This window comes from Haplochromis burtoni, unplaced genomic scaffold (genome assembly GCF_018398535.1).
Source record: "Haplochromis burtoni strain Fernald_Lab_line unplaced genomic scaffold, NCSU_Asbu1 Contig_114, whole genome shotgun sequence".
NCBI lineage: Eukaryota > Metazoa > Chordata > Actinopteri > Cichliformes > Cichlidae > Haplochromis > Haplochromis burtoni.
The window spans coordinates 1477439-1496222 of record NW_024582475.1 but is presented as its reverse complement, the minus strand read 5'-3'; the positions used below and the strand labels follow the sequence as shown (position 1 = coordinate 1496222).

At 38.6% G+C, this 18784-nt stretch overlaps 1 protein-coding gene across 3 annotated transcripts in view; it reads left to right on the top strand.

Moving 5' to 3' along the window:
• stra6 (signaling receptor and transporter of retinol STRA6) overlaps positions 1–18784 on the top strand; it is a 63491-nt gene that overhangs the window by 41594 nt on the left and 3113 nt on the right. For 2 of the 3 annotated variants that reach the window (XM_005928777.2, XM_014335651.2), the window contains exons 4-18: positions 9232–9612; positions 10757–10823; positions 11586–11668; positions 12332–12465; positions 12878–13044; positions 13878–14003; positions 14664–14734; positions 15240–15319; positions 15547–15608; positions 15879–16041; positions 16212–16287; positions 16675–16808; positions 17552–17669; positions 17954–18055; positions 18148–18311. In XM_005928777.2, coding sequence (XP_005928839.1) covers positions 9560–9612; positions 10757–10823; positions 11586–11668; positions 12332–12465; positions 12878–13044; positions 13878–14003; positions 14664–14734; positions 15240–15319; positions 15547–15608; positions 15879–16041; positions 16212–16287; positions 16675–16808; positions 17552–17669; positions 17954–18055; positions 18148–18311 — 1600 coding nt within the window. In that variant the 5' untranslated portion in view covers positions 9232–9559. Of the gene's footprint in view, positions 1–5929; positions 6089–9231; positions 9613–10756; positions 10824–11585; positions 11669–12331; positions 12466–12877; positions 13045–13877; positions 14004–14663; positions 14735–15239; positions 15320–15546; positions 15609–15878; positions 16042–16211; positions 16288–16674; positions 16809–17551; positions 17670–17953; positions 18056–18147; positions 18312–18784 lie in introns of those variants that run through there. The other variant, XM_005928778.3, reaches the window with a different exon arrangement.

Sequence of the window (18784 nt, the reverse complement as noted above, 5' to 3'; positions counted from 1 at the left end):
CATATTACCATGGGACTCTACCCCTCTCTCTCTCTCACTCACACTCACACACACACCCACACACACGCACACACAATCCCAGCCATACACACATAGTAATGGTGTATTTAATATACTGGTAAGTCAATTTAAGTGGATACATGCACAACTGTGATCTCATAATGGTATTTAAACATCTACTGTAAGCTGTCATTTAAGATAAACAGATTGTAAAACTGAAATCAAATTCTTGAGTGTTTGCCAAGGCGTTCTCCAAATGGTTATATAAAGAAGATTATTACGCGGTCGCTCAGACACGACCCTGCGTCCCTCCCATAAATTCACGGTGCTTGTCAGGCAATCGCAGCAGGACTGTGACAGACCGAGCGCTGCAAACCGGCATCTGTGGCAAAGTGATCATGACCACTTTAATAACAATCAAGAAGATTTGTACTTGTCACGGGCTGCTTAGCTGAAGCGTCACATTCGCAGCGCTCATAAAAGTGGAAATAAATCTTTCACCTTCCAGACTACCATAATCACAGCGATATATCATAACAGAAAAAAACCTCTATGATTAAAGTTGCCTTTTTTTTTCTTTCCTAATGATGGTTGAAGGTACATTACCTGGCAATAAGCTCATCTACAGTAAAACGGGACTATTAAAATCTATTACGTGGCTAAAAAGTGTTGTGGATCTTTTTTGAAAAACTAAAAAAAAAACGAATTTCACTGATCGCCACTGTCAAAGCTTAACTCAAAGTACAACTATATTTTATTAAATTATTAATGCAACATGGATATTCTTGATTGTTGTTTTGCTTTGTTTGGTCATAATTATAGCATTATCAATGCAGAATTTTCTGATAATGTGACAATTTGTTTTCTTTGTTTCAGCCTTTTTCAACCACCAATGCTCACCTCAACTGCTCTTAGTCCCCGAGTCTCTTTACCTCATAATAATAAAATAACTGTGGGCTAAGGCTCGGCCTCTACCCGGGCCTGGCTGCAGGGTATGAGCTCAGTAACCAAGGAAGGGTGCACTGGATCCTTAATTTATTATTCTGCATAGGGGTATCTGAATCGCTATACGTCTGACCCCTCACACAGGAACCAATTTTCCATTATAGCAGGGGCGGCTCTACTGTGGTGGCATGTGCCGCCCTAAAATAATCTCTTGCCATCCTGTAGTGCCATCCTAGTTTTGCATATGAAAATGTTCTTTATTAAAGTAAGTTAGCATTAACCCTTTAAAACCGGTCAGAGCGGGCACGCTCCTTTTGCGTAACTATTTTTAAATCCCGGTAGCACTGCAACCACATGAGCTAGCACAATAATTTTTTTTGCATATGAAACCGGAGGAGTTGTACTTACATCTTATGCCATCAGCTTGTCCTAGGTCACAGTTTCCTTCCACATATAGCTTTGCAAAAACTGCATAAAAAGCACTTGCAGCAACAAAAACATAATATTCCAGAAACACGCTTTGCCGATCCGATCAGCTGTTCATAACACTCCCTACGTTGAAATAGACGTCAGCACAACTACGCCTGTCCACCATCATCTGGCCGAAACCGAAAGTGACATAATTTTCGCAGAAAATGTAGTTTTTTTTTAACCTTGGGGGCCTTATAAGCCTGTACTGGTGTTTTTAAAAGTCATGTTTGACTTGATGCTTTTCTGAATAGTTTCTGGGATGCTTAGAACTCAAATTGCACTGCTGAAAATAGTTTATTTTGATGCACATGCTGTTTTTTTTGCAAATTTGCGTTATAATATTTATTTTTGTTTTTCCACCAGTAGATAAAAATTGGTGTATCTCAAAAATAAAACTATGAAGGCACTCAAAATAAATTTCCTGTTGTTAGAAACCGTTTTATGCAACTTTTTTGTATTTACAGTTTTGAGGGACAAACCTCTTAAATTTCTCTAACTAGAAATATATGTAAAAAAACAAACAAAAACAATTTTAAATTTTTTGTAGTTTATTGCTCTTTTTTGCAATTTATGTAGTTATTATAGACTTAATGCATACATATTATCAAAATTTGGGCTATAATGGTTATATTGATGTATAGCAACTTGAAATGCTCCAAAAATGGCACTACAGCATGTAAAAATATAAAGATAACTCTGGCGGACTTGGTTCTATGGTAGGCCTTAAAGGGTTAATAACCCAGATTTCCATGCTACCCTAAGAAAATTTCTCTAGATCCACCCCTGCATGAGAGACCCTACCAGGGACAAGTTGCCACCAACAACATAGCTCTTGGGAACGCACAAACCCCTCCACCATAAGAAGGTGGCAATTTGAGAAATGGGAAATATTCCCTGTTTAACCAAAGGCCAAGTCTTCAGTTGATGACCAGTGGGTTTCCAGATTACTCCCAGATTAATAAGGACTTTCTATTATATTATTATATAATATTATATAATATGCTGTATTATCATTATAGCAGAATCCTCAAAAAAATTACCATTGGGGTTTATAATTAAAATTCTTATCCTAAAAAGAAGAAGGTGAAGTTGGTATGGCAACATACATGCGTGGCTAGGTGCATCAGGTGAATGAATGGGTGATGCTTTGAAGTCCAGTTGTTAGTATAATACATCCTAGGAATTATTCTAAAGTTAGCAAGCTAGGCTAACTATTGTCCAATGCCATACGAAAGCTAGGCAGCCTAGCTTAACAGCTTGCGGAGTGGAATATGAATTTCACAATGACTCCTCCAAACTATAAATCCTCTCAAACATTAAATATACAATATTTGAGGAATTACTTAAGATAAAAAGACGTGTATCTTCATTTGTAAGCATCGGTGAAAACAGATGTGAGAAGAATTCAAAAATCAGAGTCACCCTAAATAATGCATTTTACTAATTCTAAACCAAGTAAATGACTTCAGTCTTTTGATCATCATATTAAACTTCATTGTGTATACATCAGTGTGAACATGAGTCTGACTAACTGAATCTGTATGTAGCCTATGTAGCTAAATTCAAGTATTTTGATGTAAATCCAAGTTGTTTGAACCAAGCCAAATAAAAGGGATGTGAGGACAGAGTGGGAGGGGACGTGTTGAAATATGCTTACGCCGACTTAATTTTTCAGAAATTTACAATTGGCCAACCCAGTTCAGCTACATTGCAGCTGTCAACAGAGATAAGCAGTTCTTTCATGTCTCCTCAAATGTACATTTCTTTTCCCGCCTTGAACATGCACAAATCCAATTATGTCCTAATTGACTGTTACAAGGCTCATTGATTATGACAGAGGCAGTGAGGCAGACTGAGCGGAGGAAAAATATCCCCAGTAATTAGCCTCATGTACCCGCGAGGTTTCACTAGCCATAATTTAACACAGAGGCAATATTTCTTAATATTACTCAGTTTACTCAATATGAATTGATTTTGCCAACAATAACATTTTCATATTTATGGCACACATACAGCATTGCGGAGTAACCCTGAGCCAACATGTATTTTTTCATATGTTGCTAGGACAACAGGAAGTAGGTGCAGTGATTTGGTAAAACTGATTTTGTACAATTCTAACAAGCGTCCATATTTGTTATGACCACCTTTATTTTTCAACACAGCCTGAACTCCCGGCAAGGCAAGCTTTCTTGCCATTTCTTTGAGTAGTCTTTAGAAATAGTCTGATGGTACTTTTTCTGCATCTGTAATTCCAAGTTTGACTAGATCTCAACACAACTGACTGAAATGTGGCCCCAAATCTTGACAAAGCCTCCACCATGTTTTACAGATGGCTGTTGACACTCACTGTTGTCTCTCCTGACATCCTCTGTACATACTGACAATGAAATGAACAGAAAATTTCAAATGTGGATTTTTTTTTCATGCAGTAAGATTTTCAGTCCAGTTCTTGTGTAGTTTGGCATAATGGCGCCTTGGCAGCTATCTTTCAGGGACTAGTACATGGATCAACTGAAGGGCTCAGGTCTTTGCGGGTTTTTTTTAACCTATATTTTTTTTACAAACACAACTTTTATATCATATTTATTTGCTCTAGATAGATTTTTAGGCTTGCCTCTTCACCAGTTGTCCTCCACTTGTCCAGTTTCCTCAAATGTTTTAAGGACACACTGGATAGCATGCTGAGATACGCCAACTAATAGCTATCTGGGAGGTCACATTGTTGGTGCAAAAATAATATTTTATGCCTGTCAAACTGTGTTTTTAATTTATTTACTGCATTTTTCATAGATTAGATTAACTAAAGAAATTAGAACATTGTGTTCTTGTGACATGCTGCAAGTAACAAAGTGGCCAAATGTTTATTATGTATAGACACAATACCAGTTCATCCCTTGAACCAATATGCCGTTTTATACTTGAACAGTCAGTGTTAAGTGTCTAAACAAACAAAGAAAAACAAATTACTCTGAAAATGATCAGGTGCAAAGACTGGACTAAAAATGAGTGAAAAAGCTGTTGATGTACAAAGAAAAGAGGCCTTAGAAAGCCTGGACAACTTTTACTTTGAAACTTAAATTGTGAAAAACTCCAGCTCCTTGGAAGCAAAATATGAAGAAATGTAGGGTGGCTCAAGACTTTTGCGCATCACTGTAATAAAGAAGAGAAAACCCCCCCAGATATTTTTAAGGAAGATTAAGTTGTATTGAGTTACTTTCAACTGAGCTATTTCAAATTGAAACTAAACTGTTTTGGAAGGCCTCAAACAACCTCCAGCGCACAGCACTTACTTCAATGGAGTAAAACATACCAGCCGAATTCAGATTGACTTCTTATTATTTGCTGTTTTTGAATGAGAACAGGATGACTGCTTACTCATTTCTTCAGCTACAGGTTTTTTTCAGAAGAAACCTGAAGTCAGCAAGTTAATAATTATGATACCAAGCTCATCCTCATGATGTGATTACTGTGCTTCCTCAAGAGCTTGCTCAACAGTATTAGGAGGATGTATTCACTTGTATGGAAAGGCCAGAGGAAGGTCATCTGTGACGTGTATGTAGAAGAGCAACTCTGGGCTCTTAAAGTTGCACTTGAGATTTCTACTCCAGTATCACAAAACTAGACAAGGGAAGAATAGCATTTGTTTTACCCTAAGAGACTGCAGACATGAATTTTACTGCTCCCTGGTGTGAAAAAATTGAAAGTGAGGTATGTTGTGAGTGTTATCAAAATCCCGAGGTTAGTGTAGGCATAGCTCCTCTTCTCCAGGAATAACAATGAACTCTCCTCCATGAAAAGGAGTTAATAATGACCTTCACAAAGCACCTAACTTAATAAACTCACTATACACCAGCTGCTCTTAGTAGATCACTTTGTCTCCAGGGAAAGAACTAAGTTGATAATTTTGCCCAGGAGTTCATCCCCATCTATGATGCTTTTACCTGGGTGAAAAACAAACAGAGCCTCAATTAGTAGAGAAAAAACATCAATAAAAAAAATTGAATCGTACACTGTCGGCTGACTCGTCTTGAATCTGAAGGACGTCTCTTCCCAGGTTGCACAGCTTGGGCAAAAACTAAATAAATCAGGTGAAATTCACAGTCATGGGATGACACAGTGGATGGGAATGGACCTCCCGTGCATTGTGACAGATGTTTCCCCAGTCTGACACATCTATGACAGGAACAATTCCCTCTTTGAACTGATATGTCAACAGTGCAAAAATCCCCAGCAGGATGTCAACAAATGTCAGTAAGTAGGCTAAAAGCACCAATAAGGCTAAATAATGGCAGTAAACTAATAATGTATCACTTTAAATATTGATTCCAATCTATAGGCACGCCCATGTGACAAACGTTTTAGCACCAATTGCCTGTAACTGTAGTAATGGAAATATGCATCTATACCTACACACTAAAACTTGAACTTGGCCACATTAATCATTTCTTTATATTTCACAACAGTTTTTTTCTCTCTTTGCATGGAGCAGCACTTTTATGATGCTTTCATCACAACAAGATAGAGAGTACAAAGTCCCCACTTTACACTGCAAGAGCTGTTCAGAAAAAAACTAGTTGCACTTGAGAGTTATGTTTCTATAATTAGTGAACTTCTCCAAGGGGTGTATGAAGCCTCAGTCCCTTCTCTAAAGACAGCACCAGGTCAGCAAAAGGTAAGGTACTAATTACAGGCTCCATAGTTTCGGTGAACTTTGTGAGCTAGTCCAGAGTGGTGTTTTACTGAAGCTGCCTATAGGTCAAGGTGATGCACAAAACCAACCTTGTTTAAATGTGCCTGATTTCGTGCTCTTGGCAATATTGGAAATGGGTAGATTTTAAGCAATTGATGATTTTCCATGCTTATCTGGTGATTCAGCACACCCACATGTGGTTCTTTAAGTAGCTAGCTATTTAAAGATAATGAAATTAAGTTGCCACTGCAGATGGTGTAAAATACACTCACGTTATTGCTCTTCTAATCACCCTAGAAGGTGCAGGTTTAACTGCACAAAACACAAGCAAGGTTAGATTAGTCCATTGCACATGCGGGACAGTGGCACAGGTGGTTGAGTTACCTGCTGTCGCTCTCAAGCTGAAAGTGCCTTTGTTTGCAAGATCAAACTCCACTTCAAAGGCATGAAATTTCTCAGTGATGTTTGCAGGAAACCGAATCTAACCCGATCCCTGCAGCTGTCTTTCACATAAAACACGACAGTCATGTTCATCTGTGGGAAACTGATCTGATTTGCAACTACATTTTGGTTTGAACTGCGAAAAATGAAAAACATAAAAGGTGTGTGGAGTGTTTGATTATAAAGAGTTATGAAAATCACCTTCTCCACATGTAGCAGGTAATTTAAGATGCAATAAAGGTGGCGTCACCACAAAAATATATATGTATATAAAATTTTGGTGCAGTGAGTGATTGTGCTAACATCTTTTCAATGTCTGCTTTCCCAGATCTAACTAGTTTGTGAATGCCTGCCTTGTCTGTCTTTATGATGTCGGTGTTTACATTGTTAAGAAGGGATTAGTTAATCAGTATTTCAATTGTGTTTATTTTAAACACTCATGCTTAACATAGTTTCTTCCAAAAGGCTTTAGAGCTGACTTCCTAAACCTGATACAAGTGAACTGTCTGCCTCAATCAAACTGCCTCTCTGTGATGTAACTGTTCAAAGCATTCTTTGTTCACTGACCCCTTTATTTGCCGGGCTAGTTTTTCTTTAGGAGCACATTTGATTTGGTGGCTTACTAAGCTTGAGAAACCATGTTTTCTTAAGGGTGTTAGGGGGGAAAATTTTGTTGAGTTTTAAGGTTGTGTGCCTTTAATCTTGGAATAATGAGACATGGAAGCAATGTTGCAGAACTGACTTAGTCTCAGCCAGCTGCAGCTGAATGCTGGAAGAGATTTCTGCAGACATGCTGCACAGAATACATACAGTAGGATCTTTTGTGTATGTGGGGCAACATACGGTAGATATACAATTTCAAGTGTTTCTGCTTTTTTGTTTTTTTTATTCAACTTGTTGCACAAAAGGAAATTAACAGGAGTTGTAACGCTGACCTCTGACCTCTGTCACACATTCCTATGCTTTTGTCATACTTAAGGAAGCCATGTAGCCAACATCTAGTTAATAAGGTTAATTAGATGGGAGCAAGGATGAGCCTAACTTCAGAGAGATTAAGCTTCTGTTGATATTCTACATCCCTTATTGAAAGTAATGACAAATAAGAGAGACTGCTGTGATTATTGTTGATTATACTGCTTCTAATGAAGTACAGCAACACCACCTGAACCTGTGTTGTTGTGGTCACCTGTCATAGCATAGCCACATTTTGATATTTTGAGTAAACCTGCTTTGTACCTGGATTTAATGTTTACAGAAGAATTGTCTTGATTAGGGAGTCATGGCAACCTGCTTCCATGGGTTGAACTAGGTCATGTGAAACAGACAAAAACACAGGTATAAACCAATAAATATTATTATTTTAGGCCTTCACCCATAGACTATATTCATTCTTGATTTATTTGTTCTCATTTTTTAAAAGACCGATCAGCCACATGGTCCAAACTTGAAGGAAATGTGCAAAAGCAACCAATGCAATAACTTCTACTTATTTTTGTATCACTTGACCCATCCAAGAGTTTTAGTTTATAATGGAAAACCAAAAAGAAAAGAAGGAACTCATCACATATGAAAAGACTGAAACAGCAAATTGTCCGACATCCCTGCTCGACAAATAACTTACAGCTATTGGATAATAAATTATTAAAAACATCAGTGATGGTTTCTGTTTGCCCAACAAATCAGGTATTCAGTTCTTTAGGAATAAGGGGAAGAAGGAGAAATGAAAGTCAGTCAGAAAGAAATTAATTTTTCTCGAACCTCTATCAAATAATTAAAAAAAACAATATTAATAATGTGCAATGGTAACTGAATTTAAAGATATGTGAAAGGCAATTAATATTTATAATCTGAACTTTACTGTCCATTGTACATCCATACAAGAAACCCTATTTTGTATATTATTCATCTGTCAAAGACACCATTGGTATGTTAAAAAAATAAAAAAGCTCAGATGAAATTTCTTTCCTCTGGGCACATTGACAGTAACTCATTCACCATCACATATATACTTGCATAAACACATTTCCTCCTTTCTCATTATGTTTTGTGATCCTTATCAGGACGACTTGCAGCACTGTTTGGACATAACTTTCAAATATTTTAAAATAACTTGATATCAGCATGGAGGCTAAAGATGCACATATCTGGTTAAGAAACTTGTCGTCACATAAATATGTACTAGGACATGCTATCTTAAATTATGTGCAGAAGACAAAGTACTGAGGTAAATCAACCCCTCCTTGATCCTTATCATGCTGAAGGTGCAGAGTTATGCGAGGTGATGTGAGGATACACCTTAGTGACTGTATTGAAACCCTTCCATTCTGCTTTTCTTGTTCCATGTTGCAATGGTGGGTTTCCTGGATTTAGTTTGGGTAACCTTTAGCAAATGCACCTGAACCATGACTGAAAGGAACAACACCTGAATTTCCATGTTATCAACGTGGAACTCTGATTGCTCTGATAGAAAAGCCTCATAGCTCCCAGCTACCCACATAGTCCCAGCTGGAGTTTTATAACTCTGCACACCTGACCACTGCAGCCACCGGCCACAGGTCCAATAACACAACTCCAAAAGTAGATGTAATCCCTGTAAGCCACAGGTGGCCTTACAGATTGGCTACCCAGATCTCCACATTTTTCCCTTCTTTCACACCCTGCCCCCCTCTCGCTCTCTTCCCCAGGCTCTTGGTGCGGTGGTAACCCTGAGCTGAAATAGGGCCTTTGGAAGGTAGAGGCAACGCGCTGCAGCCAGGACCTGTCACATTACTCTCAGCTCCACAGTGGGACCAGGTCACCTGAATGCAGTGAAGGAGGGTAGCTGAGTCTGAGTGCAAGTAGACCAAACACAGGGAAACAAGGACACTTGCAGCAGCAACTGAGTCCAGCGTGGGATTTGGAAGACACTTTTGCCTTGGAGACAAGGTGATCACAGCTGTGTGCCACTTTGTGGTTAAAAGAACTCCAGATCTTTTGTAAGACGTGGGACTCTTTTGATAAAGAGAAGTCGCAATGGACTATGACTACCCAGAATTGGATCCACTGCCATCCAAAATTGAACCAGAGTAAGTAAAGTCTTAAGATTTAAGTTGAATTCTTTCAAGTTAATGCTATTTTACTTTAATGCTTTTAAATCTTTGCTTAAAATTGGTCTGCACTTTGTTTGATGTTTATTAGTAGTTCTTAAAACTTTCTCTGAGGGTGAACAATGTCTCTGTGAGATTCTCCTCTCATTGAGATATTAGGTGACACTTGGCACACTTCTGCAGTGCTAGCGCCAGCGTCAGTGTGTGGTCTTCTTTCAGTTCTTATTATTTATCATGTCGAGGCTGTATCCTTTTCATCTTTTGAGGTTGTAGGTTGTCCTGGAAATGCCTGTGGAACTTATTGGAAAAACGTTAGACGTTTTAAACATTTGTCTGTACGTATGTTTCACACCCAAAATGTTACCAAGTTGCACTTTATATGACACCGCTTAAAGATCCATGACGTATCCCACAGTGAAGCTTTTTCCTCTTAGCTCCTTTTGTCCAAATTGCTTTTCTATGTTGTTAAAATCCATTATGTTTTCATTGGTATGGGGTAGTTAATAAAAGAAATGATGCCTCCAGATGAACAACACAAATGAAGTATGGTGGAAGAAGCTGCCATGTTTAGCTAAAAAGCCATTTTGCTGTTGTAAAAAAATAATACTGTATTGAGTTGTAGCTAGTCTTGGGCCTCTAATATAGCTCCCTGTCAGTTTATGAAGCATAAACTGCTGCACCACTGAGAGCTGGCTATAATTTAATTTTTTCACATTGTTATAAAATAGCAAGTAAGGAATTCACAGATTGTTTAGAAAGGTAGGAAATATTGAAACATCTATTCTGGAAGCTGCCATCTTTATGCTCACAGATGATAAAGTAAGTGGTTGATGTGTGAGGCCTTCTCTGAATTGTAATTACAACCCCATGACCAGGCATTCCTGCTCTTTTAGAGCACAGGAACATGAACATAGGCATTTGTTGTTTCCCTGTCACGCCGATACCAATCCGTTTAACATGCAAATCTCTGCTGCGGGATTTCAGCTGCAGAGTTTCCAACCACAAATGGCGCTGATAGGGAAAGTGTGAAAAGGTTAATGAGGTATACTGAAGGTCAGCGCAGTGACTCAAAAGCCTTCAGTTATATTTTACTCACGTGAATGTTTTGCTCCATTTGTTTTAGAGTAATCCCTCCCTGTGACCCTACTGCTGACGACAGGCTCTATCATATATGCATCACTGTGATATCTGTAAGTCCGCAGTCTTCTTGGATTAATATGACACCACATTAAACTGTCCTGTATATTACATCCTGTTGTCAGGCGTGTACTGGTGTGCCACACTGAGACATCAAGGTTTGCGTTTCTGTCGTTTCTAATTGCATTCAAGTTTTAAAAATGTACAAAAATGTTGGTTTGAAGGAAGTTTTGCGAGCCCTTTGGCAATGATCCCAGGAACAAATAATCCTGTTATGTGATCACAAGTGTGATCCATATTAGAAAATTGTTTTTGCCTAATGTTTTGCTGCTTATTAAACGCTGCACTTACAGGAATAATAAAAAGAAAGCTATTTGTAGCCCACATTCTGACTAAACTGAGATATAATTTTTCAAATTTAGAAGTTGTTAAGCACTACATTACAAAACATTTGTATAATCACTGAACACAGATTTGCCATTTTAGGTTTAATGATAAGTACATTTGTGTTTTCATGATGAAGCTCCTTCATTAACTGATTATGGATGGTCTTTGTAGTCGGTCCAGACTTATAGTCTAGCTTTTTCCCCCCATTTCTGCTTTCTAAATGTGTCTCAGGTCATGACAGGTCATTGAACTTCATTCAAGCAACATTCTTGGGGAGCATTAGTCAGACACTGGTGTTTGGCCTTTTGTATCACAGACACCCCATCATTTTTCCCTTTTTTTTTTTGCCTGATGCAGAGTGAAGCATAAGCTGCATAGTGGGCTGTAGTGAGCTATGGTGGGCTAACTGAGGTGTATTCTCCTTTTAGCTTGTTGTCATGCTGATTCTGGCAGTGTTGGCAAGGCGCATGAAGGTCGGCGACAGACAGAAAGGACTCCCAGGTTTACTCAGGTGAGCCTCACTTTACTTTATCTTACAGTTTCACAGGTGAAATTGAAAATCCAGTTTTTACAGACGCGTCTTGTACCCTACTATTACTCTCACCCAGATTTTCAGTCTACCTGTCTACTGGCTTCCATCTATTTAACAGTGACATGAAGCTTTATGTGCAGAAGCTATAGCAGAATCTATTGTAGGGATAATTTGGCATTTGAGGTGAGTTTTAAATGTAGCAGGTGCTAATTGTGTTTATTAGCTTTGGGTAAGACCTTAAATCAATTGGAAACATGGCTTAGTTTGTTTGTCACTTTATTTATTAATTAAATCTCAAGTCAAGATGACATTCAATTATCCCCCATTTCTGCTGTTCATTGGTCAGTGACTAAAACTATGGCAAAAACCTGAACTGGATTCAGGTGAGAACATTCAAGTGATCCGTTTGAAACTTTAGGTTAAAACTTTAAAAATCAAGGCCTTATTTTCATGTTACATGAATTAGAAAATTCTCTTTCTCTATCTTCTCTAACTGAGCTGGCATTTTTTTTAAAGTTTTCTAGTGAAAACTTAAAAATGTTCCTTTTAAGTTTCATCATTTCTCACTTGATCAGTAACTGTTTTATCCAAATGTGAGGAGGATGTCAAGTGAGCTCTAAATACCTGCTGCTTTATTCACAGTCCGGTGAACTTCCTGGACCATACGCAGCACAAGGGCTTGGCAGTGGCTGTGTTTGGAGTGCTCTTGTGCAAACTGTGGGGCCTGCTCATATCGCCAAACCCTCTCCCCTTCACAACAGACACCGCTAACAAACGTGAGGTCGTCTTGATCATTCCAGCAAACAATTTTAACATTTGCTTGTCCCATAACTTCGTGAGTTATCTTAGCAGTTAAAACCAATAGGCTGACGTGTCCCCATACACAAAAATAGTGTTAAATGTCTGCCTTATATAACTGGATTATTTTGCTCCTATGTTATTTTAAACTCTGGAGTTTGATTGTAAGCTTGGCAAGAAGCTTTGTGTCTGAAATTACATAACAAAGGACAGCAGGCAGCTGGTCCCCTGCAACGTTACACAATCCCTAAACAGTAGAGGGTTCAGCAGAGTAAGAAATGCAGCCTAAATCAACTATAGTTTCAGCAAGAGTTTTGGTCTGTGGTATGGTACAATAAGAGTTGTAGCTCCTTCAAACTTGGTCTTCTCACATTTCTGTTGTATTTGCAGAGAACTGGGTGATTCTGGGAGTCTTCTTTTACCCCGCACTATACTACCCTCTCCTGGCATGTGGCACTTTACATAATAAAGTTGGCTATGTACTCGGTAGCCTCTTGTCTTGGACACACTTTGGTGTTCTGGTCTGGCAGATAATTGACTGCCCAAAAACACCAGTGGTAAGCACAGATCACTTTCATTGTCATAATTAGCTCCAGTTCATTTATAAGTGGTTTATTTTGTTACAATGAATCTGCTCCAGGATTGAATCACTTTCTTTGTTGTCTGTCATCTGTCTCAATATAAAGGGTCATTTCAAAAACAAAGCTGGTTTGTTCTTGTCTGGAAACACACTGACTACCAAACAAAGCTGGTCTGTAGTATCTACAAAAGATGGGATTTCAATAGATGAATATTGGAGATTTGAGATAGATCCATGGATACAAGGTTGGGATTTTTAAAAGCTTACCCAATCCCAAATCTTGTGCCACGTCCAAGTTGTTAAGGTTTTCAGACCTATGAATGCCTGTGACTCAAAACAATTAGTTCCACTGTCTGCTGGTCTTAATCAAGAGGCTTTGTCACACTTAATCACTTTAGTGTGTCTCAGTAATATGTCACATCCAGAGTACACTGTGTGTGATGGCCTTCTTTAAAAAATATATTAGTGAGGTTTTGAGCTAAATCACATAAAAACAATAGAGTAAATTACACAGAATTACATATTCAGTAAGAAAATCTATCCACGTTTAGTTCATAGCCAGCTACTTTTCAAAATACATTTCAGTTGTCAAGTTAGATACGAGATGTGCGGTCAGTGGAGGTTTCAGATGTTTGTGTGGCAGGTGAGAATTGATTTGGCCAGCGTACAGACTTTCACCACAACAAACATAAAAAGATATTTTTGCAAAATGTATTCCCAGCGCTTAATCCCCAAACTCCCAAATCAAGTCTCTAAGTGATTTAAAATCTTTTTCTTTTTCTTTTTCTTTTTTTTTTTACCTCTTTGCAGATACACAAACACTACTCTCTTTTCTCCAGCCTGCCCCAGATTGCTTGCTTGGCATTCCTTAGCTTTCAGTATCCCCTTCTTCTGTTCAAGGGCTTAAAGGGCACTGAAAAGAACAATGCTACAGAGGTGAGTATTGATCTGAGAGCAGTTTTTCTGACTTCATTGAGTCATTTTTGTTGAACAGCTCTTATGTCACTAATTGTTTGGGCTTCTTGCATAACATACTCGAAACAATTGTATGTATTAATAGTCTACATTTGTGTGAACCTGACCTTTAACAAAAAACTCTTACTGAGACTCGCATTTCCTTTGAATCTGTGGACATGAGAAACCTGTATAAGCTGCCTTGTAATCTACAGGCTGATTATGCTCATAAAGTCTAGGCTGAGGGGAAATGTGAAGTCCGACACGGCACATCTGTGACCTAATCATTTTAAGTAGATTTGACGTAATTGGTTTGCGTTATGTTCTTGATCGGTTTATGAAAAGGTTACCTTGTTTTTGCAATGAGGAGACACAATGCTGTGTTTATTTGATGCTAATCTTGGCATGGTGTGACAAAACTGGATGTCGGGATCGGCTGGTGTATGAGTCACACCCCCAATGTCCAGCACCATGAACCTTATTGCAAGGAGGCTTTTTTTTTTTCATACTTTAGCAAATACATTTACATGTAGATAGAACTTAAAGACACAGATGTCCAAAGGTGTTTAGGTACATTAAAGCCTGACTCAATAATTTATGTCTCCTCAAATTTGGTTACTTATATGATTGCTCTTCTTTTAGGATCTGAGCAGCAGCTACTATAGAGACTATGTCAAGAAAATGCTCAATAAGAAAACGTCGACCAAAATCAGGTGAGAATTGTTGCCTCTTATCAAAAACATTGATTTGCTGTGCTGTTACATAGCCATCTCTGTGTTCCTACAGTTCGAATGTAGTGAAGTAAACAGTTTGATTCAGCATAGCAGAGAGAGGCTCAGCAAAATAACAGCAGTGGTTTTCAAGAACTGACCATTTTAGGGATTTTAGAACAAACATGTTTTTTTTGCACCGTTGTGTCCAAGTTTTAACCATCGAGCTATTGATCTGAAGTGAAGCTGAAGAATTTAGGTAGAGGTGTGATGAAGGCCTTCATTATTCCATCCACTTTGTACAGTGTACCAGTGCCACTGGCAGCAGTGGTACTGCAACAAAGAGCCCAAAGTTGTAACCTAAGTAGAAACAGATTTGAAAAAGAATGTGTTTAAAGTTGCTTCATTCATTTATATATATTTTGCCTACCCCATGAGTTCCCTGAGGTTTAAAATGCTGTTTACATTTTTAATGTAAGTTTCTTTTTTTTTTCACCTTTCGCTTCAGCACGTCGAGCACAGACAAGCCCAAACTCCCCCAAAGAATAGCCGATGCTGTGAAATCTTACATTTATACACCAGAGGATGGTAAATATATTTGTCTGGGACCTGCTTAATACCATGTCATGCACATATTAGGTGTTAAAACTGGTCAAACTCTTCTTGGAATAATTATTGAATTGGTCATTTATACAGAAGGTGGTCACGTGAAGCAACTGCATGAATGCACAATGTGTGCAGTACAAATATGCTTAGATTTGGAAAAGCAATATGTAATCCTGTTAACTTACTACACCTTTACTGTTTTCATGCAGCTTTCCGTTTTCCGCTGAAGCTGGCTATATCTGGTGTTGTGTCTTTCATAACCCTGTATCAGGTAACTACCACAGCTACTATTAAACGCAATAATCCCTGTATATTTCATAAATGTTAACAAAACACACAAGGAGAGACATAATTGCATGGCTTGGTGTAGAAAGAGAGAGCAGAATCTCTCAAACGGTCTTATCCTAACTCAAGAACTTCAGCCAAGCTCCGAATATTATCATGATGTGTTTCATTTTATTTCCACATCCATAAAAGTTATTGCATTAGCATTCAAGAGTAGCTTCACTGGCTATTAATGAATGTCCTTTTTCCCTCTTAGATGGGTCTTCTGCTGATCTCAGCAGTCGTGCCGTCTCTCCAGACTGCTCGTTTGGGAGTCAATGAAGATGTTGCAAACCTTTTAGCTGGTTTCAGAATCATGCTGTCTCCAGACAAACATGAAGTGGTTCGGATAGTGGTTTATTACATGTGGTGTGTAGAGGGTAAGTGACACAAGACAACAAGAGAAGCCATTTAGAAATATGAGAGATGCACACGTACATAACGCTATGCCCTTTATTTTTGATGCATTTATTTTGTACAATTTTACTGTTCAAGCTTGACATCGTTCCACATTAAAAAACCTGAATGTCATGTGCCAATGTTTCTGCAGTGTGTTACATTTCAGCAATGACCCTGTCTGGATTGGTCAACCTGGCTATGCTCATGCGATCTATGGTTCTGCATCGGTAGGTTGTCTGTGATTGCACTTTTTCCCTTTTTTGTTGTTGTTTTGCATTGAATTTCCTTTGCATTCTGGCTACTTCATTATAATGCCATGTTTATTATAACATAATAGAGTACTAATCATGCAGACAGGGAAGCATTTAGTCTGTGTTAACTGCTGCTGCAATTGAAAATGGCTATTAAGAAGAAAAATGAAATACTGTGCCATTACCAGAAATGGCATCGCATTAAAATAAATGGATTTCCGAGTCAAGTATTGAATTGAGTATTCAGTCTATCTCTTGCTAAATTGCTTCTTCAATTTACTATGTGATTTGTACAGTTGGGGCTGAACTAGTTTATGTATTCCATAGTGTCGCATTGTTTTAATTGTGTTTTACCTTCCGTAGGTCCAATCTGAAAGGGCTGTACAGAGGCGATAGCTATAATGTTTACAACTGCCAGAGAAATATCAGAGCTTCCCGGCCTGCACTCGTCTGCTGGATGGGATACACCAGCTTCACAGCAGCTCACATCTGCATTGGTACAGTTACTCTGAAAGATTGTTATTATTTAGATTTTCTATATATTGTTTCTACTTTAAATAAAACAAGTTAGAGACAGAACTTTGATGAATTTTCTGTATGTAAATCCATATTCAGGGAAGAGTTCAGCATGCCCGCTCATAGTTTTCTGTTGACTGTTCTAATTAGGGGTCAGCACAGTAGATCACTGATCATCCGTTCTTCATCTGTTCATCACAGAAATGCCCTGGATGTCCTCTCTCACCACATACATTAACTGCTCCTTTGGCCTTTCCTTTTTCCTCTTCCTTTGCTGCTTATTTTCACAACCCTTCCCTCAGTATACTCAGTATCTCTCCACCACACACTTCCACATCAACTCCCCAAACCTCTTTCACTTTTCTGTGAACTCTCCAACCTTAACTGTCCCTATGATTTATGCTTTCCAAGTCCTGTTCATCCTTTTCCACTCCAAACACAAACCTCAGCAATTCTTAACAACATCTTTACATCCTGTTTTTGACATAACTGTGCTCGCTACCAATTCTTGTATATCCAGTTTCCAAATTCTGTTAGATATTTGTATTATTTCTGTTCATGCTCCTTAAATATTGCCTAAAAGCAATTCTTTCAATCGGCCAGCTCGGGCAGAGACATATCAGAGTATTCAAGCTTTCTACAGTGGGGTGACCACTGTAGATCTGTTGGATGCTGGATAGTGTCTAAGTGCTAAGACTGTAGCGCTCTGATCTCTCCCCCGCAGGCATGATCATCCAGACCATAGTGTTCTTCCTCTGCCTTCTGATTGCAGTCTTCCTTGTTATCATACCTGTCCTCCACAGACAGAATCTGATTCTCTTTCAGGTCCTGTGGAGCATGTGGTGAGTGATATAATTCTTGGTGTCTCTCAGCTTTCAGTTTTAGCTTATTTTAAGGTTGTGACCTTGTAAAAAAAATAAATAAATAAAAAAAGATACAAACACAAGTTGTCGTAAATCCCGACCTGAGAGTATCTGTGCAGTGGTGCTGCTAGGTTTGAAATTTGACACCTGGAGCGTTTTTCAATCAACAACATTCTCTGTGTATGTTGTACAATTTCCTGCCAGCTACCAATGTTTTTTGCGCTTTAATCACTGCTCCTTCTATGTGGGTTTCACCTTTTCAGGCCTTTCTGGCTCATGCTTCTCCTGGTTGTGTTGATTCAACACGTCACCGCCAGGTTTTGCTTCATCAAAAAGACAGGAGGCACACGAGATCTGGACAACAGGTGATTTACTGCATTTTCTACTGTACATTTTCCTGTACTTACATAATTTTACTGCCTGATTTTGATTTGATGCATTCTAATTTATCTCACAGGGGTAATCTGTTCCTGCTGACATACCTGATGTTTCCTGTTAACGTTTTGATCGGGGCGATACTGGGAATCTGGCGCATGATCATCACAGCCCTGTTCAACATTGTCCACATGGGACGTATGGATATCAGTCTTCTTAACCGCAATGTGGAGGCTTTTGACCCAGGTGAGCGAGATAACTGACGTGTATGCAGATTAGAATCAGTATAGTGTCCATTTCTGTAATAGTGAACACGCTGTCATTATTAGAAGGATTGTAGCTTGGCTAAAAAACACTTTCTTCATCAATTATTGGCACTTTTTTAGCATCCATCTATTGCTTAGAGAGGGCTAATAAAAATTTATAGTTCCCATTTTTTTCTCTTTGGACTCAGAAACAGGACGTTAACATATTAATAGGTAATAGCAACACGCTTTTATGTTTGTGGAAGCATTGTGGAAGCAATTTTCTATGAGAAAAAGCACTTCTTCTGATCCCACTTAGAGGTTAGAAATTTGCATCCTGCCCACTTTATCCTCCTGCCAGCTCACTGCAGCTCATATGATATCTGTATTCTGTGCAGGGCAGGGACTCTAATTGCATGGAAATGTCTGCAGATTTGCTGTCAGAAAAAGCAGGTGGTTAAAAAAAGAGAGAGA